Consider the following 22,080-nt stretch of genomic DNA (forward strand, 5'->3'; position numbering starts at 1 on the left):
GGGGACCTCCCGGCTCTGAGCCGCAGGGGAACGGTAAGAAGAGCTTTCCATGTGGTTGCTGGGAAGACAAACACGCTGGTATCACTGTTCTTATTCAGGAGTAAGACCCTCAATGAAGCCAAGAAGACAGAAACCAGCAGGTGGGCAAAGTCCGTCCTAGAGCACTGAAACGCGCCCCGCTGTGTGCCGCTCCTGGTGTGGGGGGGGCCTCAGCCACTCCCTGCACCAACCCCCTGATGGTACTCTCCTCACCCCATTCTGCAGATGTGAGGACTGAGGCCTAACGCCCCATGGCTCACAAGGGGTGGAGCCAGGATTCACAAGCAGGCTGCCTGGCCCGGAATCCAGACTTCCACCACCCAATCCCCCACCCACCGGCCAGCCTGCCCCTGCCGGATGCTGTAAGGTGAGGCCCTAGGCTGGGCTGACCCAAGAAAAAAGCAGGCAGCCCCTGCTCCTAGGTGGTCGGCCAGAGGTGGCTTGTGGGCTCCACGCAGCAAGGGAAGATCCAAGTGTCCCACCTCCTCGAGGCTCCTGCTGCCCTGAGGTCTCTTCCGGGGTGAACATATGCTCCTCTACTGTGACCTAGCCTTTTGCTATTGCATTCATTCAACTGGCAGTGAACACCCACTGAGCCAGGCCCTGGGCAGGACTGCAGGGCTAAGGGGTAACTTATTTCCTATTTGGAAGCAGAGAAGAAGAAAAACACAAAATCGTGTGCTGAGTGCCATGACCGTGGGGGCAGAAGGGCATGGAGGCACGATGTGCAGAGGGAAGCACGGGTGAAGGAGCGCTTCCCCCACCTGGGGAGGCAAGGTGGGTTCCGGCAGGGGGCATGGCGCAGGAAAAGAGTGAGCAGTTCTGCCTGGCTACCCCTGCAGACTGGCTTCAGAGAGAAGAGTCTGGAGACAAGCAGGGGGGGGCCCAAGGGGAGCCTTTGAGACATACCCAATTCCAAAATCGAGACGCACAGAACATTCATATGAACAGAGAAAGAGACAAGATGATCGGGATCATTCTCCTCTCTGAGCCTGATAAAAATGAGAGGCGGGGGGGGGGGGGGCTTTGGCCCAGAGCATGTGGCACGTTCGTGAACAAGTTAAGGGAAGCAGGGCCAGACCCAGATGAGGTTAGAAGGCTCACTGTTCGCACCACTGAAGACGTAACCACTTTCTGGACAAGCTGATATGTAGCTCGTAGAAACAGGAAACCCGCAAGCTTCCTTTGCATGTACATTGGGCCCCCCACTTTTCAACCAGACTTTTGTATATGGTATGGTCTTACTTTAGCAACATGCATTGTTGCGGTTCCTGACGATGGACTGTCTCAGTTATCAGAAATGTGCACTTCCTTCTTTTTGCCAAAGTTTTTACCCTCCGCACCAGCAAATCCTCCAGAAAACGTGAGAGGGAATTTATGGTGATGAAACTTACCCGCCGCCGTCTCTGACTTCCTGTATATTCTACCTTCAGCTCAGCAAACCTCAGAGACTGGGGGACTCTGTAGGTCCCTATGTCGGTTTACAAAAATGCCAACACTACAGTCACAGAATCAAATAAGCAAGGCAGGAAAACCCAAGACTGTGAGAAAAATCATTGGTCCTTAGTCTCCTTGCGTTGGGTCAGGAGCCCAGAAGGTTGAGCAAAGCATATGAGTGATGGTGTTTAGTGTTTCATAACACACGGAAATGAAGCCCAGACACACCAGAGCTGCATATGTCTGGAGAAGGCCCCGTCCCCAGGGAGGGTGAAGGACGGCACCCAATCTCACCGCGACATCCCGGGGTTAACTGCAGAAGTTGTGCTTATCATCACATTTGTGGGTTCACAGAAAATGTGTACTGGCTGCTCCAGAAAACACAGGGTCAAGTTCGGCTGTTCTTCCTCTGGCCTGGCTGCCACGCCCAGCATGGAAGTGACTCAGCAGGCGGCAGGGAGGCCGCAGCCTGGCCCTCGGGATTCCCGCCCGCTTACTGGATCCCCCGCTCCAGATTCCTAAGGGGAATTCCAGGATTCAAGAAGCCGCCCTGGTCATTTTTAAATGCTGACCCGCCCCGGTGGAGAGGGCTCCACGGCTGGGCCGGGTGCTTCCCGCCCGACCTGCTCGGCCCCACCCTCTCAGCACCTTACATACAGGTGAGCCTGAAACAAAATGATACAGGAACCTTTTACAGGGAATCAGAAGTCGGTCGTCTCAAAGGGAACGACCTAATGGCGCCACCTTCCACTTTAAATAGAAGTCTGGAAAATTCGTGAACCCTCCCCAGGCTGCTGATGAACGCTTGCAAGGACGCAGACACTACACAGGACACCCGCCGTTTCCCTGCGATGGCCTTTCTAAATGTCTGTGTGCCGTTCCCACTCCGGCGGAGCCTCCCAGTTACGCTTAAACGGCCATCAAAATAATAATCATCGAGTGAAGATTCTCTCCATTCATCAGATCCATTTTAGTGACGTCTCCGGGGTAAACTCAGGCTCCCGGACCGGAGCGCGCGCTGCGCGGGCGCAGGTGTTCATCGGGCCCGGGGCGAGCACCGGGTCTGCGCGTCCGGGGTCTGCACGCCCGGAGGAACAACGGGGAACCGGGCCGGGGAGACTGAGACCCGGCCGCCCCTGGGGCCGCAGCATCCCACCCGCGCTCAGCCCTCGGCTCCCTCCCGCTTAGCAACAGCGCCCCGCGCGCAGCCAATCGCGCCGCCGAGGTTACTCGCGAGCGTTGACCGAGAGTAACCCCGGCGCGGGCGGTGGCAACGTTGGGCGGCGGCCACTGCGCACGCGCCGTGGCGTGCACCTACCCCGCCCGCATCCTCTCGCGAGCTGGGGGCCGGCCGAGTGGGGCTCTAGGAGCCCTTCAGAATTTAGGGTTCCCGAGGCACACGAAAATCCTCCCGGGCAGCCCCCAGCAGACCCGCAGCCTTATCTGCATGTGGGAGCAGGTGCGTCCGGCCCACCGGCGGGGACGCGCGCCTCACCCCCCCCTCCGCCCCCGCCCCCCCCTCCGCCCCCGCCCCCCCCCACCCCGCCGGGGCAGCAGGCCTGCAGAGTCAGCGGGGGAACAGCGCAGCCCGGGAAAGGGGTGGGTTTTTACTCCGTCTTTAAAGCCCGCTGAAGAGCCTCCTCTAGGCCCTTGGCCAGAATCTCACTTTCCCAAGAAGGTGCAGCTGAAAATGGGCCAGACTGAATTCGTTCCTTGGTAACAAGCCAGGCTCGAAGCCCTTGGAAGGACCGTGCAGGTGGAGGGCAGGTGGCGCGATACCCCCATCCTGCAGGGGGAGGGCAGGCAGAGGTGCTCAGCACAGTCCCCAGACCAGTGGCAGGAGCTCCTACCCAGGCCAGAGGAGGAAACTGCTCCCTCCCCCAGCCTGCTGTGTGCCGGAAATCTGGGAACCGCCTGGCCAGGGAGGTGGGGAGGCCTTCTGTGGTGCCTCAGCGCTCCTCAGGGCCTGGGGTTGTGTATGTCACAGGCAAAGAACATTTCACACAGTTCGTTTGACGTGGGCCCAGGAGATGACAAAGGTAGGTGAGTTCGCAGTGGAGCTTGCTGAGACGCAGGGAGTTAAGACTTGAGATTTAAGCCTGAATCTAAGATCTGCCTCCCTGGAAACCTTTACTCCTGGATGAGATGTCCATACTGATCTGCCCCCAGGACTCTCCTGTGAGCCCTTCAGGACGCAATGTGCTCAGGGGGCAGTTACCTTTCTACTAAAAAAATAAACACTTCTCCTAAAAAAGTGGGAGGGGCAAAATAACAACTGAGAAATCCCACAAAACTCCTGCTCAAAAGATTCAGTTTCAAGATAAGCCACTGAGATATGAAGGTGAGGGACTTTTTGTTGCCTCATGACAATAAAAGAAACAGACGGCCTCACGTTCTCCTCGGTGAAGTTCCTCTCCTCCTCGGTTTAGGGACAGAGAGCAAGAGCTCAGCTCACTGCCCTGCCCCCAGGGATGCTGTTGTGATGCCCACACCCAAAGCGGGACTCGAGCCTCCTTTCCTCCAGGGGCCACATGCTCTGTGTCTTCCTTCTCAGGTGGCCCTTGGTCTTGATGCACTTGGTTATGGTTTTGTACTTGGTTCAGCTTTTCTCTTCCTAATATGTGAGCTTATTTCAAGACTAAGATTATAAGTGTTTTGCAAAGTTCCAAAAAGCGGAACTTGGATCAACAGATGAACTCAGATTCAGTTTCAGCTCAACAGACAGGAGCCTTTTCTGAGAATGACATTGTGCGAGCAAGGACCTGGCCACCCGGGGAGATGTCGGTCCCTGGTTGTTGCAAGAGCTCAGACAGAGGCCGGCCGCCCGTTGGTAGGGATGCAGCAAGAAGAGTTGCTCCACAGGTGGGAGGTCAGACTAAGGGAGCTTCGAGGCCCCCGTGGGTCTCCAAGATTCGGACTCTAAATCTACGTCTCAGTTGGACATAGTAAGAGTCTCGCGGTCACTCTTAATGTTGACGCAGAATGCCGTTCACCCCACAGCGCCGCAGCTGGCTGACAACACAGCTGAAGGGTGAGAAGTGAAGCTAACGGTTGGGGTCACACTGGCCCCTGCAGGCACGCCAGCCTCCACCCTTGACTCTGAAAACTCCTCTTGCTGCCTTTTCTCATATTATGAGCAAAACACTCAGCATTAGATATATTTCATTTGGAGGTAAGCTTTCCTACAAAGGTTTTGGAAGCCGGTCAGCACGGATTTGATAGAGAATGCACCTCCGTTCTACAAGCCCTGGATGGGACAGGTCCGGTTTACCCTGACCACGTGGTTACCTTTGTTCCTTAAATCAGCAAGTCTGCTGGTTCCAGAACTGAACTCGTAAGGGCAGGTGTATGGTTACTAAACATTTCTTTCTGCCAATTTATAAACAACAGAAATGGTTTCGTGTTCAGCAACATGTCACCTCGGGTTATTTCTTTGCCTTCGCAGATTAGGTTCTGGTTTATAACAGAGGACTTGAGTTCAAGAACGTGCAGTTCTCAAGACACGAGCTTGTCTGGGGTGTTAAAGGAAGGCAGGAGGGCACCCACCTGGCAGGTGAAAAACAAGGGTGGCAAGAATGTCTTCAAAAAAGTGAGACGGTGACACCAAGCCACCAGTGCCCCGCTGAGCAGAGCGCAGCCCTGCAAAGTCTCCTCGAAGAGACCAGATGGCCCAAGAACAAGCAAAGTCTCTGGGAAAATGACAAAAGGGGAGCGTGCCCGAATAGAGACGCTGCAGATGGGAGGGTGACAGGGTGGCCAGGCGTGGAAGCGGAGGAGGAAAGGAGACCTCAAGGCCAATGCTGGCTGGGCCACCAAAGCCAGGGCTGCAGGGGCCCTCAGGCTGACGGGGCCACACCTTTGCCTTGTGCACCTGACTGCAGGTCCCAGCTGGCGACGGTGGGGCTTCCGCGCAGGGTGCCGGCGGGAGAAGGGGAGCATCGAGACTCTTGTAACGTTCTCCTTGTAAACTAGCAACCCCCTGGTGTGGAACATGGTCACTACGCATTCCTCTGTTATGATTCTGTGGGAGAGCCAGCCCGTCCTTAACATGTTTTCAAAGCCTGTGAAGCAGAAGATCAACACTGTTCCAGAAGACCTCATCACCACAGGGCCTGAGTGGGTGGCCGGCCGGTCTGCCCCAGGGAGGACCGAAGAAGTGGCCCCAGAGGGGAAGGGAGGAGCACTGCAGTGTCTGGGCTCTCCACGGCAACGGCAACGTAGGGCCATTGGGCTTCCTTTGTAAACGCCTAGCCTCAAGCAAGGAGCCCTTGTGAGCCTAGGTTCACCACGCTCCACCAGAAGCCTGGTCACAGCCTCAGATAAAGACAGTAGTACAACCAATCTTCTCTTGTACCCAAAGGAAGTCCACCTTAGTGTGATGGTTGCCAGGAAGCACAAAAGTCATTCATTCATGCTGGGGGTTATATAACCCCCTCGAACCTGAGCAGCCCCACCCCTCTGCAAACCCACAGTGCCATGGGACCCCCACAGGCCTCCCGTCTCGGCCTTCCCTCCCCACCCCTGCCCCCGTGGGCTGCATCGAGCCAGCCAGCACTTGCTTGGAATCCAGTCCTCCCCTAATGGAATTCCTGAAAGGGCTTTATTAGTGGCACATTCCACTCATGTTAGCCAGTCTGTCATTGCAGGCCCCGGGAGGCAGCTTTGGAAATTAAGAGAAAGCAAACTTTAATATCAGAAACGCATTTTTAAAGCTTAGACGCAAACCGGGACAGATAATCCGATGTGGGTCTGCCCAGAATGTTCTAACGCCTCTAGCGAGGCGGAGGCTGGGAGGTAGGGTTTCAGAGCAGCCCAGGCTATTCCGTTCCATCAGGAGCACCATGCTGAGACCAGTGCCAGGCTGAGGAGTGGTAAAGAAAACTCTCTAAAGCCCAGATAGGATTCCTTTCCTTCTCAACCTGAACTTTGTCACCTGATAATCATGGGATGTGTATTTAATTTCTAAGAATCATGTCACCTGTTTGTATGAAAGCATGCCACACATATCAGCTCACCTCCCTGGTGAGGGGACAGGACAGCTGGAGCCTCTCCCAGGCCTTGGAGATCCTTCCTGGGTCCCTAGGAATGGCAAAGGGGACTGACATCCCCACAGGTCAGGTAAGAGGGAAATCTATCAGCGTGAACGGTCAAGGCAGTGCCTCGTGGTTTCATCAAACGGGGCGCAGCACCCCCAGGCCACAGTGGTCTGAGGGTGTGCCGTCTCGGGGCCACGAGCTTACCAGGTGCCCCGTTGGGTCTTGGCCTCAAATTGTACAGACCCGCTTTCCAATTGACATCTTCTGTGCTCCTGGGCCAGGCCCTGTCTCTGAACCTCATGTATTCCACGGGGAGAGAGGGAAGAATTGGCCCCTGAGCCAAGTGGCCTCACAAACTGCTCTCATTCTACAGATGGAAACCACTGGGGTCTCCTTGGGGAGCAGCGTTATCCAGTACCCCAAGTATCTTCTTGTTCCTTGTGAAGGGTCACATCCTGCCGAGAGCTCTGAAAGCCAGGAAGTGCCATGTAAGCGTGAATGTCCTCGTCGCCTCCCGCAACAGCGTGTTCACCTGAGAGTTTCATGATGTGGATTCTGTTCTTCATCGGGGGTCCTAAATATTCCCAGCACTGTGTCTTCTTTACAGGAATGGAAGCCGCTTTCAAAGTAAGTCACACTGAGGGTGAATGGGGACCTCCGGCCGACACATCCCCGACACTGGCTTGTGTGGCCGTGCCAGTGTCCACGCTCTTCCAGATCGTTTGTCCCATCAACTTGTGCTATGTGAGTGCATTCCTTGGGGGAAAGTAATTACTGCATCAGAAGCCGGCGAAATTATCCTTGGGGTGTGCTGTGTTCTCCTGAGAACACTTCCTTTCACAATTATGCTCTCTACAAGGAATCTATTATATGATCTAGTTTTTCCTCCAAAGACATCATTAATCATATGGTGAAAATGTTACTACAATTGAAAATGTAGAGATGTTTGTTAAACGCCATATTCAATGTTGGCAATCGTCCCGCTCAAGGATTTTAAAGAACCAGCGCCCGACATCTCACAACGGTGCCACTGATTCACCGGCCACTTTTCTTCCAAGGATTAGGATGCTCCCTTTCTTTAAAACGATCACGTGGGGGTTTATAATATCATTCCCGTCGCACCGCCAAGCTCTGCGACAGCGCTCTGTGTCGAGTTGGGTCCCAACGCCTGGTTCTGGGAGAAGCCGTGTGAGAAAGAGGCTGGTCTGGAACGTACAGAGTGGTCTGGTGTCTTTGTGGGGGAAAGAGAGCTGGAGCAGGAGTTGGACCGCGGGTCCCGCCTTGGCTCTGACCTTGCACGACCACTGTGGCTCTCTGGAGCCGGGCCCTCCAGGAACTCACGTCCCGGAAATGCCAGGGCGTCCAGGCCCAGTGCGGTCACTGCCTGGAGCTCCACACGTAAAGCTGAATTTTAAACAATTAAACACCGCCGCAGGGGCACCTGGGGGCTCAGTGGGTTAAGTGTCTGGCTCTTGGTTTCAGCTCAGGTCACGATCTCAGGGTCGTGGGATTGAGCCCCACACTGGGCTCCGTGCTCAGCGCAGAGTCTGCTTGGAGATTCTCTCTCTCCCTCTGTCCCTACCCCCCGCTCTCTCTCTTTCTCTAAGAAAAATAAGCCTTAAAAAAAAAGTCAGCAGAACCAATATGGTGAGAGAAGTAAGAGGAAGAGCCCCTGCCCTGAAGGTCAGCCACGCGTGGCCTCAGACAGAGGTGCTGCCAGAAACACGACGGCCACAGTGAGAAACGGGGCGTGCAGAGTGGCTGGTTTGACTTCTCAGCTTAGCCGAATCCTGGCTGGGGGCTGAGGCAATCACCAACAATCAGAGGAACAAAAGCAGGAAAGCAGGATCCCGCGCTGAGGGCAACGGAGCGGGACCCCAGGAAGGAGGGGGCTCACCGATGAGGACGTGGCGAACTGCGTGGGAAAGGCAGATTCACAGGGACCACCCCCGGGCAGCCCCAACGACCGGTTCCAGATTTCATGCCTGCTTCTGTGATTTGTCCTGGGGGGCTCTTAGTCGGGGAGATGTGGTCCCCAAGTTCCGAGCCCATGGGACGTAGCGCTCAGGAGCCTGTTGGGGATGACGCAGTGAGCACGACCGGCGTCAGCAGCTACCTTTCTTTGTTCTGGAAGCCCTGGGTTTCCCTGGCCACAGCCTGCAGCCTAATGGGGCAGCCAACCCGCCAAGCAGCAGCAGCGAGGTTCTGTGGGCACTCAGCCTCGAGGGGCAGTGCCACGTCCCTGAGGCCCTGCACCAGGCGAGGCATGGGCACCCAGGTGGGCCACAGAGTTAAACCGGCCCGGCTGACGAGCTCAGGGTCACGGGCAAGCCCCTCCACCGCTCAGTTTCCTTTCTGTTCAGTGAGAAGCATTTCCCACCCTAAATTTATGGGGAGCGGAAAGCCATCTAAGTTCTGAATTGCAGGGTACCAAGAACGCAGGAAACGATGGGGCGCCCAGCGGGGGAAGGGCTAGGGGAGCAAAGCGGAAACAGGTGCTGCTGAGGGGGGCAGGGAAGGAAGCCAGGCCCCAGTGGTTCAGAAGCGAGCAACTGGGACACACCAGCCCGATCTTGCCATCTTCCCCTCTAGCCCTAACCATCTCTGACTCACCGGCAGGTCCCGTGGGGCCCACTTCCTGCTCCTCCCCTCCGGAGCCCACACAGGTTACTGTAGGGCAAGTGTCTGTCTGGAGGCCACCTGGGCGGGGCTCCCAAGGAGGCTGCTGGGAACGGGCTGTGGGGGCCCCTCCCTCACTATTGAAGAGGCCGTCACCCCGGACTAACTTGGACAATGAGCGTGACCGGTTCTCACATGTAGAGAGGATGGGATTCACAGCCCCCTACCTAATGGGAAATGCCGTTCTCCACTTGCAAACTACGAACACTTGCTGTCTTGGATGTCAAACCAAGAGTCTGCCACCGTTTTCCAATGTTTGCATGTCTGCTCTGCAAGCCACCTTCACCATACCGGACACCCATCAAGACTCATGACCGTTTCCGTGGCCACACGTACCAGGCATGCCGAAATCGACCTCTGCCACTCATAGGCCTGCCACGCTTTGTCTCTCTAGGCCAACCAAGCCAACATAACAAGGCCCTCCCGGTGGCTTGGCAAGTTTGTCCCTAAGTTTTTTCTTTCACGGTGAAAAGGAAAAAGCCATAAGCCTGTGTTGAAATTTCAACGGGCTCGCATGCACGGGCCCAACCCTGAGCCTGCCACAGACTTTCTTTCTTTACAACGCTGGTTGGCAAACTCTGATAATGTAAGTATCAGATGGCAACGTACAGTCGGCCTTTGATAAGTCTCAGGATGTGTTCCTACTTGTACAAACAGACATAAAGTCATCCAGCAACCAACGTGGTGAGCAAGTCCTGGGAGCCAGTCCGTCAAGGGTCCAGCCCCGTGGTCACAAGGAAGCCAGAGCGTCCGCACCAACAATCTCAACAGCTTAGCTTCAAAGGAGTAGGAGAACAAAAGGAAGGTAATAGCGGGAAGAGACAGGAAAATGAAAACTGAAAAAGTCTTGGCGGGTCTTCCTCGAAGAGAAGGAGGGGCTGGCTCTGGATTTCAGTGGAGAGTCCTAAAATGCAACATGCCAGTGCTCCCTGGGCCAGACTCCTCACAGATGTCCACGTCATTGTAAATGACTCATGAGAAGCCACGGGCTGTTGTTCCTGGGGGATGTGGGACATGCCCTCTCCTGACCGGCCCCCCACCCGACTGAAAGAGGGGTGCAGGGTGGGCACACGGAGCAGAGGGACATACGGAGTAAATTCCATGGGAAGAAATAGGTCAGGCTGGAAAAAGAAACACCAGCCCAGGGAAGCATTAACTCCACACTTTGAAAATCGAGAGCTAGCCCAGAACATCGAGGTTGCTGAGAAAACTCAAACTACCGTTGTTGGTCGCCAAATCCCGTGAACACGCAGCAAACTGCGGCGCACTCCAGCGCCTGCCAGTCCCGTCCTCTCTCTCGTCTGTTGTCATTTCTGTGGCTCTTTTGACAACAGCCTATTTATAGCCCATCGGCACCACCCGTGACGTAGATGACAGGTGGCCAGAGAGGCCACTCTAGGGCACCGGCTACTTTGTACCCCTTCAAACTTGGGAGGCAGCACGTGCCTTCCTTTCCCCTCTGAAACAGTAAGAAATCGTGTCTCTTGCAAGACCAGCATGAAGGGCACCCAGCAAAGGGGCCGAGCCCACGCTGGCAGCCAGGACATGCAGACGCTGGCCAGCCTTCCCAAGCGTCTCTGCCGTCAGGGCGGGACTGAAGAGCCACCATGAATCCAGAGTCCTCTAATCCAGCCTGTTTGCATCAGAGGCGAGGACAAGTCTGGCATGAAGCCATTAAAGAAACGCCACAGCAGCCGCCGCAGCGCCAGCGATGGGGGTGGCAAGGCTCCCCGCCTCCCAACTTCCAAACCCCGATTGTCCCAGACCACCTGTTGCCGCCCCCAGCGCGCACGGCAGCCCTCCCTACCTTTCTTCCTCCACCAGGGCCCTTCGGGGACCGAGTACGAGAGGTCCTTGAATTCGATGTTCACGGCCGCCCTGCGCGGCAGGGACGAAAAGCGCTGGGCCTCCGTGAGCGTGTTGTCCACCTTCTTCAGATGTCCGTTCAGCAGGTCGGTCTCGGAGGCTTCCATGTTGCCAGAGACCACCTCATCCACCGACACGCACACGGACTTGGGCTCCGTCATGGCCGCGGAGTAACTGCTGGCATTCTAGAAGAAATGGGGAGGAAGCACCAAGAGAGGTTAGCGCTCCACGAAGGGAAGGGCCCCAGGGACCAGCCATGAGGCTCGGGGTCATCGGCTCTCCACGGCCACACTTGTGACTGTACCGCCACGTGCTTACGCAGAGGGATTTGTCATCTCTAGCCATCGCGGCTGCTTCTATTTAAAAAAAAAATGCTTAAGATAGAATATTAAACGAATCTGTCGAAGTCTCACTGTGGAATCATCAGATCGCCTCACAAAACTGTAATAAACGAATTGCTTGTCTCAAAGAGTCAGACACCGGCCACCATAAAAAATTACCTCTTTACAGTAAGTACGCTCATTCAAAGACCCAGGGAAGGTGCATGGGGTCCCTAAGAAATGCATAATTGAAAGAGTTTTACTTAAAATGAGCTCTTTTATTGCCTTCCTCTGAAGCTCGTAAACATTTCCCAAGAGCCACGACTACACTCAAACCGTGCTGTTTTGTGGGAGTCGGCTTCGTGCCTTCCCTGCAAATGTTCCAATTCGCTTCCAACTCTGCCTCTCACTGTCTCTTCCTGATCGCACTGGAAACTTGGAAAGGTTGGTTTTCTCTCTCTCTGTTATACACACGAGGAAATGGAGACACAGACACTCTAAGGAGCTTGCTCCGAGCCCTACAATCGGGAGAGGGGCAGAACTGATCCCCGAATTGAGTCATCAGAAAAGGAGGCGTTCCTCCCACTGCAACAGCAGAGGACCTGATATTTTGTAGCGACCTTGGCTTTTTGAAGCTTCCATTGGGAGTCACTGAACTGTTACAGATACGCCAAAGAACCGAAAGCATTTATGCAAAGAAAGGAAGATCCTTATCTAATGGCTTGGCAATGCGGAGCCCATCGACGTGCTTCTGGTACCTCCAGAACATAGAGGAACCCTGGGCAGGCCAATATGCTGTGCTTTTCCTGGCCATCCCTCGATCCAAAGAGAACATTCCACAGTGCCAAAAGTCTGGGCCTTTGGCACCTCTCCTCCATATGGCTGCCTGATTGGGAGAGCCCATCGATAACCCTCTTTGATGATTCAGGCCCTTCCGCCTGCCATAGGACTGCAGGCACTCTGCTTTTCCCCCATTAGAGTGCCCTCTTTAGGGTCTGTGATGGAAGAGCTGGCATTATTTCCATCATGATATTGAAAGGCTCAAAAATCTCAGAGGGCTGGGGCGCCTGGGTGGCTCAGTTTGTTAAACGTCGGACTCTTGATTTCAGCTCAGATTATGATCTCAGGGTTGTGGGATCAAGCCCCGCATTGGGCTCCTTGCTCAGCAGGGAGTCTGCTTGAGATTCTCTCTCTGTCCCTCTGCCTCCGCCCCCTCCCCTCTCTAAAATAATAAATAAATACATCTTAAAAAAAAAAAAATCTTGGAGGGCTTGAAGGTTCCGAATATTGGAAGCACACACAGGGCAAGGGGAGGTGTGGGCACAAGGATTTCTGGTCCTCGGCGTGTTTGAAAATGTTGCTTTGCTGTTTAAGTCAATGACATACACACACAGCCCTCCCAGGCATCTCCTACCTCTGAAACGCTTAACCAAATCAAAGCTTAGCTCACTGACTATAACATTCTGTGGATAAAAATTAAAGTGCAAAGTAAAACTGAGAAAATTAAGTTCGGTTTGCTGCTGGCACGGAGCATGTGAAACATTTCACACGCAAACATAAGTAGGTTCCTACGTTCCCGAGGCAGAAGCAGGCAAGGCTTGCGTCTGGCCGGCCACGGGCTCCTCGGAGCCTCTCCACTCTGGGGGGAGCTGCAGGACGCGGCCTCTGCCGTGGCTCTGCCCACTGCCTTCCGTGCTGGGGCCCCTTGAAGGAAGGACGGCGGGGCTCACCCTCGCTCAGCACACTCTTGGCTTTGGCCGCACGAGCAACATCGCTGCAACACCCACGGTGGGCTCCGAGTGCCACCCCTCTGCCCACCCACCCAACTTCACACCCGCTCTGAGTCCATCGGCACACCGGGGGTTAGCGGAGAGAGCAGTGGGGGAAGACAGGGAGCTCCAGACCTGGTCCCCAAAGCCCATGCTCCCCCCACCTGCCACCTCTGCGGAAAGGCTAAATGTCTGCTTCCAAACTCGCACCTGCGGGCAGACCTGGCTTCAGCCATGGGGGGTCAGCTGGCAGCATCAAGCAGCCCCTCACCAGTGGTGGCCCCAGGAGCTCCAGGCTCCCATCCCAGCTGCCCATCCAAACTGCACCCCTCTCCCTGGCACCCACCACAGGACTACAGCAGATGCTCAACCCGTATTATGATGCGGGTCTAGACTCCAGGCCTATCTCTTCTCTCGCTCACTCACTCATTCAGAAATGAGAGCACCCAGCAAAGCCCTGGGGGTCGGCAGTCAGCCAGGCAGATGCAGCCTGTGGCCTCAGCAAGCTCCCCATTCAAGGTTGGCCCCAGGCAAGAATGCAGGCAGTCACAATGCCCTGAGGCCAGAGCTAGAATGAGACCAGGTGGGGTGGGAGCAGGGTGCCTGCTAGGGAACAGCATGTGCAAAGGCTCAGCAGCAGGAGGGAGCAGAATCTCTGGAGATCTGAGAGAAATTCAGAGGCTAGAGCTCAGATTTCAGGTGGTAGGGAAGGAGGGAGGGAGGGTCAGAGGAAACTGGAGACACACAGGGCCTGCCCATGAAGTGCTTGCAAACGCTGTGAAGAGTTTTGCACTTTATCTGGAAGTCTTGGGGGGCACCCGGGATCTGAAATGGAGGTAACGGACCAGAAACTGTAATTAAAAACCATCTCCTGAAGCAACATGCAGATGGGAGGGTGACGGTGGCCTTAAGCTGCTAGTGGCAGTGGGGAGGGAGGCAAGTGGACAGGCCAGTAGGACAAAGCTGGGTGACTAAACTGATCTGGGAGAGAGAGAGGGAGGGAGGAGGCAGAGTCAAGCACTCATTATTTTAAGTATTAAATACTGCTTCCTGTGTACTAGGTGACTGATCGTAAACAATTGTGACTGTTGGTTCGGTAATTACCTGTACCCGGTAAACTCTAAGCTACAAAGAGGATGCGTCTTACTATCCCCGCACCAAGGGGGGATCGCCATCTCGCACTCCATTCAGAGTTGGGCTCTAAGACACTGAGACTGCCTCCTGCCCGAGACCCACAGTTAATGAGTAGCCAAGCCAGGGTCCAGCTCTGTGTGGCTTCTGTTCTGCACCCTGCTGTCCCAGCCAGTGCCCTTAACAGCACTCGAACGTTGCTTAGGTTTCTAGAGGCAAGTTTTAGGTGACCCGGGGTCATCACAGCCCCTGCCCATTAGAGAAGAATCCACAAGAAACTGAGGAAACCAGACAATCCCGCCCCCACAAAAAAAAACTGACGCCCAAGCAGTGCATACCATTATCCACCTTTCTTCCACGGGTGTCCAATGACCTTGCCCAATTAATAAAATCATGAGACCTTGGATGATGGGAGGCGGTGGCTGTCATTCTGAAATAGACCAGCTCTCTGGAAACACATCCTCAGATGAGCGCGGTCGGCAATGTAGGTTACAGCGAGCTTGTCCTTAGCCTCCTGAGCTCATTAAAAATGAAACAAATACATCTTCCCTCCCCATTTGTTCCCTTTCATTGTATGTTTCCCAATCTTTTCCTTCTAAGCATTGTCTTTGACCTCCCCATCCACACACAATTTGTGCTGCATAATAAATGATAAATGATAGTAAGTCCATTCATGGGTGTTGAATGCTGAGGAGACCCTATTTGGAATTGTTGCTGCCTGCCGTTCCTGAGAACATTTTCTTGGGTGCTGATTTCAACTGGAATGCAAGCATACAGAGATGCCTGTGTAGCTGGGGAGGGTCTCTCACAGTCCCCCAGGCGACTGTGAGGCGGGTTCACGCTATTTACCCAAGGACATGCAATGAGAGAAACTTCTTCCCACAGCCCATGGGGAAGGGAGGAAAAGGAAGAGGAAGGTGCAGGCAGCAGGCATTGGCACACTCTTCTCTCTCAGTTCTCTCTCCCGCGTGTCACTGCTGGGCTTGGTGCCCACCTAGACCAGTGGACCCTTCAGTTGGAGGGCAGCTCCCTCCCGGGTACCCTGCCCACATAAGAGGAAAACGCTAGCCAAGAATCCTCAAGGCCACTGCCCTGGGGAAAATAATCCAAATGTCACACCCTTAACTAAGCTGAAGGCTGGTACTACTTGTGTGGTCACTTAGACTGCTGACCTCATCACCAAGCCCCACTCCAGACAGCCCCGAATACCACCATCCTGTTGGGACCTCGTGCCTGTCCTTCCCAACCCAGCTCAGGGCCAGGTGCTTCTCCCATCCTGCAAGTCGGCTTTTCCGGGCTCACACCTGGTGCAATCAGTCCCAGGTGGGACCCTAGAGCAATCAGTCCCAGGTGGGACCCTAGAGCAGGGGGTGAGGGAAGAGCTCAGGATCCTGGGGCTCTCTCAAGGGCTCTCTGTTTATGACTTGGGTACAATTTTTTAAACTAAAAAAAAAAAAGTACAAGATTTTCGAGAAGGAAGATGATTTGTCAAACAAAACAACGTTCCCTGAAAAAATGAGCCCAGCCCTTAGTGTCTCCACGTCGAGTATAGAGCACTGGAGTTCTGCGTCTGTATCAAACTATCACATAACATTAAAAAATCCTGACATAAAAACATCCACATCTTAAAACATCCCGATTCGTCATTTTTCCACATGTATAAGCCACTTTTGCAGCTTTGAAAGGACTTCAAGAGTTACCCGGCATCGAAAAGATCTGAAACATTCCTTACCTACAGCTAACAATAATAATCTCCTGAATTTTCCATTATCAACATAATTTAGGAAGCCCAAAAAGATGGGTAAATGTAAAAGGAAGAATGGCCAAGCATTACCCAAACATTCATCCAGATAAAAGCAAATGTCAGGAGGAGGGGCTGCCTCTCCTGTTTCCATCCCCCCTCAAACGTGAGAAGCCAAGTAATGACGGCAGGGCATGCCCAGAGAGGGGACCCGGTCGGTGAGTCCCCCTGCCACGGGCCCCTGCTCCACCAACGTCCTAAACACGTCTGCGGCCCCATTCTATCGGTTTACACAAAATCATTATATAATGAGCTGGCGCCGCTCGGTATGTGTTCTACAGTAACCTGTTTGGAGGCATAGGATGCAGTTGTGAGAGAGCGCATGCGCACACAGCAGCTATGCTTTTTTTTTTCCTTGGGCTCAAGGCAAGAGGTAACTGTCGGTCAAATCCTGCGGAGCCCTGCTGACTTCAAATACAGGATGCTAAAAATGAAATAAGGCGAGGGGTGGGGGTGAAACCCCGCTGCGTGCTGTGCACTGTGGGCTTACAGCCTATGGAGAGTAATTAGCAGGATAGTAAATCCATAGACAGATGATAGAAAGAGGGGTGGAAAGGGAGGGCGAGGTGGGTTGGAATACTGAATACTTTATATTTGTACTTTAGATGACCTGAAATCTAGTCTGTGAGTACCTAACTGCAATGTCGGTGTGCTAGGCATAAAAATAAAAGGCCGATGGTTAGTTTGTTGTTTGGTGGGGGAGGGCGGGTTTGGTTTTTTTTTTTTTTTTTCCCCCCCACTGATGTGAGTTTATGGAGCTCTTATAAAGGAGCAAGAGGAGACTTTGGACCACCCCTGGGAATAGCACTTGATGTCAGTGTGTCTAGCACTGAATCTGCCGGCCCGGTGGTCCCTCCACGGAGCTGGCACCCTCGGGAACGGAAGATTCCGCGTCCCTGTCCCCACCCTGGTCTCTGTCCAGGGTGCAGGAAAGGTGGCCTGCAGGTATCCAGGCTCGCCCCTGGGCTGCCTCCCCGGAATCCGCCGCCCCCTCCCGAGCAGGTCCAGGAGAGGTTGTCCCCGGGGAGCGCCAGGGGCAGCGCAGGCTCTGGTTCTCAGGGAGCAGCTCTCTCTTTTGTTCCCCCAGACCATGCCCGGCGCTCCGGAGGGTGGCGAGAGAAGTGCCGGCTCCCGGACTCCGGGCCGCGCGCTGACTGAGAGAGAGGACCTTCCCCCTTTCCTCGGGCCCAGGCTGCCACCCTCCCCAGTGCGCTCAGGAACCCAGGCCCCAGGCCGCTACCCGGAGGGGGCCGAGGTGGGGCCATCGGTGCACTTGTGGGGCTGCTGGCCACCTCCCGCACACTCCTGGCCCCTCCGCCTGCCCCGCGTCCCCGGCGGGTGCAAGGAGCATCCCGAGGCGCCAGGTGAACAGGACGGGGGGCAATGGGAGGCGGACTTCTCCCCGGGGACCCAGAGGCGGCTGTAAGGGTGAGGGTGCGGGTCTTTGTGCGTTTCTGGCTCTGCTGGAAAACAGAAGCAAGCCCCGGGGGCGAAGGATGCGCTCACTCACCATGGCGGTGCCGACCGAGAAAGCGGCCATCAGACAGGCCATGCCCCGGGGGCGGCGGGCACGGGCGGCGGGCGGCGGGCACGGGCGGCGGCGGCGGCGGCGGGCACGGGCGGCGGGCACGAGGCTGCGCTCGCTCCAGGCTAGGCTGCTGCGTCCCGCGCCGGCTCCAGCTTGGGCTGCCGCTGGGGCGCTGGCCCCGCCCCACCCTGCCGCGCCGGCCCCGCCCACGCCCCGCCCACGCCCCTCGATTGGCCGGCGAGCGGGGCGGGGCGGAGCCGGCAGGTGCGCGTGCTCTTGTTTTGCTCCCGCGGAGGGCTGCGGGCTAGCTCGAGGAGGTCCCTGCTGCCCCGCCGCCGGCGCCCGGGGCCGGCAGGTGCTGCGGACCCTCCCCAGCCCCGGAGCCCCCGCGCCCAGAAACTGGAGGGGGATGGACCAGCGGCCCTGAGCGCCAGACGGACAGCGGGGTCTCACTCCAGGACTGCCGCCTCCAAGCCCGCGCGGCTGTGTGGATGGGGCCAGAGGGAGCGTCAGGGAGGCTGGAACGGGCGGGGTGGGGTGGGGGTGGGGGGCTCTTTTCTTGTCTTTTCTCATTGTCGAGTACCTTTCTGTCAGATAGGAGCGTGAGGATTAAAGAAGACATGGCCTTTCCAACGCCCGCCATCCCCCCAAATACAGCTCTGTATCTGGGGTGACCCGCCCCAGCACTGAGACAGTGCAAACACACTCATTCCTGCACCACTGTTGTGGCCAGCTGCAGGACTAAATGCTGGGTAACAAAGGGGCGCTAGGTGAAGGTGCCCAGGCCTCTGTCCTGCCACCGTCCCGCCCACCCAGCCCCACTAAAAAAAGGCTGGTTTCCAGTGCCTGGCTCAGTCCCTGGCCCGCAGCTGTGTTCAGGTAACTGCATAAGGAATGTCCCTCCAGACACCCTCTCATTTGGCCCCAGATGAATATCAGATGGCCTGGCATCTGCTAATTCCCTTATTATATATAAGTGGGACCATTTCCTGGTAACCATGGTGACAAGGCATTCTTTCTCCCAATCTCAGAGGCTAATGCTTTTGTTCAGCGGTTTGCATGTTGCGACTGCAGGTAGGAATGCACCTCTCCTCACCTACCGCACACCTGGCAGGTGGACTTCACACCCAGAGGTCTAACAAACATAGTCCTATTCTCCTCTCAACCCAACGGAGGGAAAGGGAGTATGATGTGGAGTTCAGGGGGAGGGGGGCCCTGCTCTTGTCTGAATAGTTTCACCCAAAGATCAATGCATTACCTTTATTCTCTTTGTCCGAGAGGAAGGAAGCATGACTACTGTATTTTCAGGTGCCACTCTGCACATTCGGCCCAGAAGGCTGTGTGGTACCTTAAATGTACTGAACGGGGAAGCCAAAAAACTCCAAATGTTCTGGAAAGAGGATTCAAATCCACAAACCTCCTGGGGAGAGTTGAGGTCAAAAGGCAGAGACAAAGGTGCCTCACTACTGAAGCTCAGGGCTGGTGGCTAGCCCTGCAGCCCACCGCCTGCTCCAGGGGCAGACAGGACAAGAAGCAGAAAGAGGAAGACATGAAACACAGCAGGGGAGGATTTCTCCATAAGCATCTGGCTGGACACCACCCTGTTCTGTGGTCAGGGCAGGCAATGTGACATCATAGTCTTATGGCTCTGGCCTCTGTTTTCTGTCCACTGTCCACTGTCCTCACTCCTATGGATGAGCGTAGAATTTCCCTCTGGAAAACTCCCGACCCCACCCCCACCCTGTTCTGCATCGTGTGATTTATAGCAACGGTTGGTCAGGAACTAGAGGTGTAAGGCAGTGCCTGCCAGGCTTCTGGGGATGGCCACGGGGACAGTGTGCAGAGCCCGGGTATGAAGCCAGAGACGGAAGACAGTGGGAAAGTGAGTCCTTGTTGGCACGGCTTGAGCTGCTGGCTTTTCCATTACACGCCTTGAAAGAGTCCTCACTTACACATCTGTAGGCTGGGTAATAAGACTCTCAGCCATGTGGGAAATAGCGCATATCTTACACTTTCCACCATGCACGGCACCTAGCAAGCAAGCCAATCCCAATCCTTACTGGTATCATCCTTCTAGTGCCAAGTCAGGGAATAAGCAAACAGTAGAATAAGTCGGATCTGTGACATTTGTATCGGGACTCCTGGTTGTAACAGAAACCCAATCCCAACTGGCTTACACTAAAGGTAAAGCGTTGTCTTAGGTCACAGAAAGGTTCAGAGTGTGCTGGTTTCAAGCCTGCCAGGGCCAAGGACCCATATTCTGTCCTCGGCTCTTGGTCTCTAGCTCTTTCCATGCCTCTACTTTCCATTTGCTGGCTTCCCCCTCAGCGAGGCTGTCTCTGCAAAGCAGCTGCAGGCTTCATCCTATCAGTCAGCAGCCAGTCACTGTCCCCAGGTGGAGGGGGTTGGGGGAGGGGTGCCAAACACTGATTAGCTGGGCCAAGAAGGCCAAAGGGAAGAGCAGCCCATTGGAACCATGCAGAAAGATTGGGACACGGGTGCTTCACGAGGCCATTTGGGGGCACTCTGAGCAGAAGTATATGTGTCAAGCAGGCAAACACAAGAGGAGCTCGTCACAGGATTGTCCAGCCCAGACCCCAAACCCAATAGGGATTTCTGCTAATACATCAAGTGACAGAGCCAGGTGGCACCCCCTCCCCACAGTAAACCTTGAGGTATTCGACCAAGGCACCATATTTCTCTCTAGACCTTGGCTTCTCTGGACCAAACATCCCTGCCCCCAACCCAACGGTTCTTCTTAGACTGTGCGCCTTCTTCCTGCTTACCTTTCTCTGCATGGGTTCCATTTACTCAGTGTCCCTTGTGAAACTTGAGGTGCACGACTGACCGCCTATTCAAGGCACTCCCTCCTCTCGCTGAGGAGCCAGTGGCCCCAGGCTCCACTCAGACTGCCGGTAAGGACAAGCTTCCCTGCCACAGAACCGGCCACCTGCTATCTAGGGACAGGCAGGTCCGTGGACTCCACCACCGGGGACTGAATTCACTTTCCTTATCATGTCATTTCAGTTGCCTGGTTTGCACTTTATGCCCCAAATTCCATTTTAAGGACTGTCCAATTCATCTCTGCCAGATATCTAGCCACTGAGACCGGGAAATGGTGGGGAGACAGGGGCACCCCGAGCACCCAGTCTCTGGTACAAGCTTTCTGCTCTTGGTGTCCAGTGAAGGGGGTAAAAGGGGTGACAGGTAGGTCAGACATCCAGATGGGCTCACCGCAGGCCTGACTGACATGAATGAGCTCCTGCGGGAGGCCGGCCGCAAGGGGGTGAGGCTGGGCTTGGCACCGTGGATTGCCCCACCCCTGCAGGTCCGAAACACAAGATCCCTCCAGAGAACCCTTCGGGGACATCCCATGTCTTCCCAGCCCCCCTGCTCCCAGCTGGCTAGGAAGAAATCTAATGAATAGATTCTTTACTAATACCGTCTTCTTCATACCATGGTGATTTGGCTTTCAACAATTTCGACCTTGAGCTTTCTTTCTTTACAGGGAGTCCAGCTCTGAATGAACCATCGGCTGACTTGCTCCCGCTCAACTACAGGCTGCACCAGCTGAGCTTCATTTTCCAGGCACTACGACGTTTGCCCTGCACTCAGTGGACACTCAGAGATCGCCTGCCCTGGGGGCGCCCGGGGGGCTCAGCCGCTTGAGCATCTGACTCTTGGTTTCAGCTCAGGTCATGATCTTAGGGTTCTGGGATCAAGCCCCTTGTTGGGCTCTGAGCTCAGCACAGAGTCTGCTTGAGATTCTCTCTCTGTCCCTCTCCTCTCCCTCCATTCACATGTGCACCATCTCTCTCTCTCTCTCAAATAAATAAATAAGTCTTTTAAAAAAAATTGTCTGCTCTGCCAGGAGCTGATCTCTGCATTGGAACAGGGCGTGGGGGTGGCAGGGAGCAAAATGGAGAAAGCCCCGCCCTAAAGAGTCGTCAGGCAGTAACGGGGAGCGATCGGAAAGCTGAGGTTCTCAACTAGATTGGGTATGTTTCTAACTCATTCCGTGAGCTTAACACACTTTAGGGATCATTCTTTCCCTAAAGCTGCAGGAGCTCTTGTAGTTTGGGGGAGAGGCAAAGTGGGGACACATGGGCCTCCCGGTCTTCGGTGGCCCTGCCCCTTTCAGAGCCAATCCTTCAGGCTGTTTCCAGCATACTCAAAACTCCCAGTGTGGAAAAGTGCCCCCCGCCCATATTCTGCCGCAGGAACATCTCCCTCATTTGACATATCACCATTTCATGGAGGAAAATGAAAAACTAAAGAAGCCTGCTCCCCTGCCCCGTCCGCAGCCCCTCTTCCACCACATCAAGGGCTGCACTGTGACCATGTGTGAGGGTTTGTGCGATGGCTTTCCCCAAAGCCTCAAGGAAACTCGGTTCTGGAGGGAATGGTGTAGGGAGGTGTTTGCTTGTTTGCTTGCTTGCTTTTTACAACCCAAAGCTCTGGTTCTGAAGGTAAA

The 22,080-nt window shown here is 55.1% G+C and overlaps 1 protein-coding gene and 1 long non-coding RNA gene across 3 annotated transcripts in view; one reads left to right on the plus strand and one right to left on the minus strand.

The window, feature by feature from the left end:
* ABCG1 (ATP binding cassette subfamily G member 1) overlaps positions 1 to 17,672 on the minus strand; it is a 58,123-nt gene extending 40,451 nt beyond the window's left edge. For both annotated transcript variants that reach the window (XM_040621883.1, XM_040621882.1), the window contains exons 1-2: positions 17,589 to 17,672; positions 10,999 to 11,242 (exon numbers count right to left, since the gene is read on the minus strand). In XM_040621883.1, the coding sequence (XP_040477817.1) occupies positions 10,999 to 11,242; positions 17,589 to 17,630 (286 nt within the window). In that variant the 5' untranslated portion in view covers positions 17,631 to 17,672. The remainder of the gene's footprint in view (positions 1 to 10,998; positions 11,243 to 17,588) is intronic.
* LOC103680716 lies at positions 1,925 to 21,350 on the plus strand. Its single transcript, XR_573156.2, has 3 exons — positions 1,925 to 2,135; positions 6,886 to 7,139; positions 21,115 to 21,350. It is a non-coding gene; the product is annotated as an uncharacterized LOC103680716 (long non-coding RNA).
* The last annotated feature ends 730 nt before the right edge of the window (positions 21,351 to 22,080 follow it).

This window comes from Ursus maritimus, unplaced genomic scaffold (genome assembly GCF_017311325.1).
Source record: "Ursus maritimus isolate PB19 unplaced genomic scaffold, ASM1731132v1 scaffold_4, whole genome shotgun sequence".
NCBI classification, from domain to species: domain Eukaryota; kingdom Metazoa; phylum Chordata; class Mammalia; order Carnivora; family Ursidae; genus Ursus; species Ursus maritimus.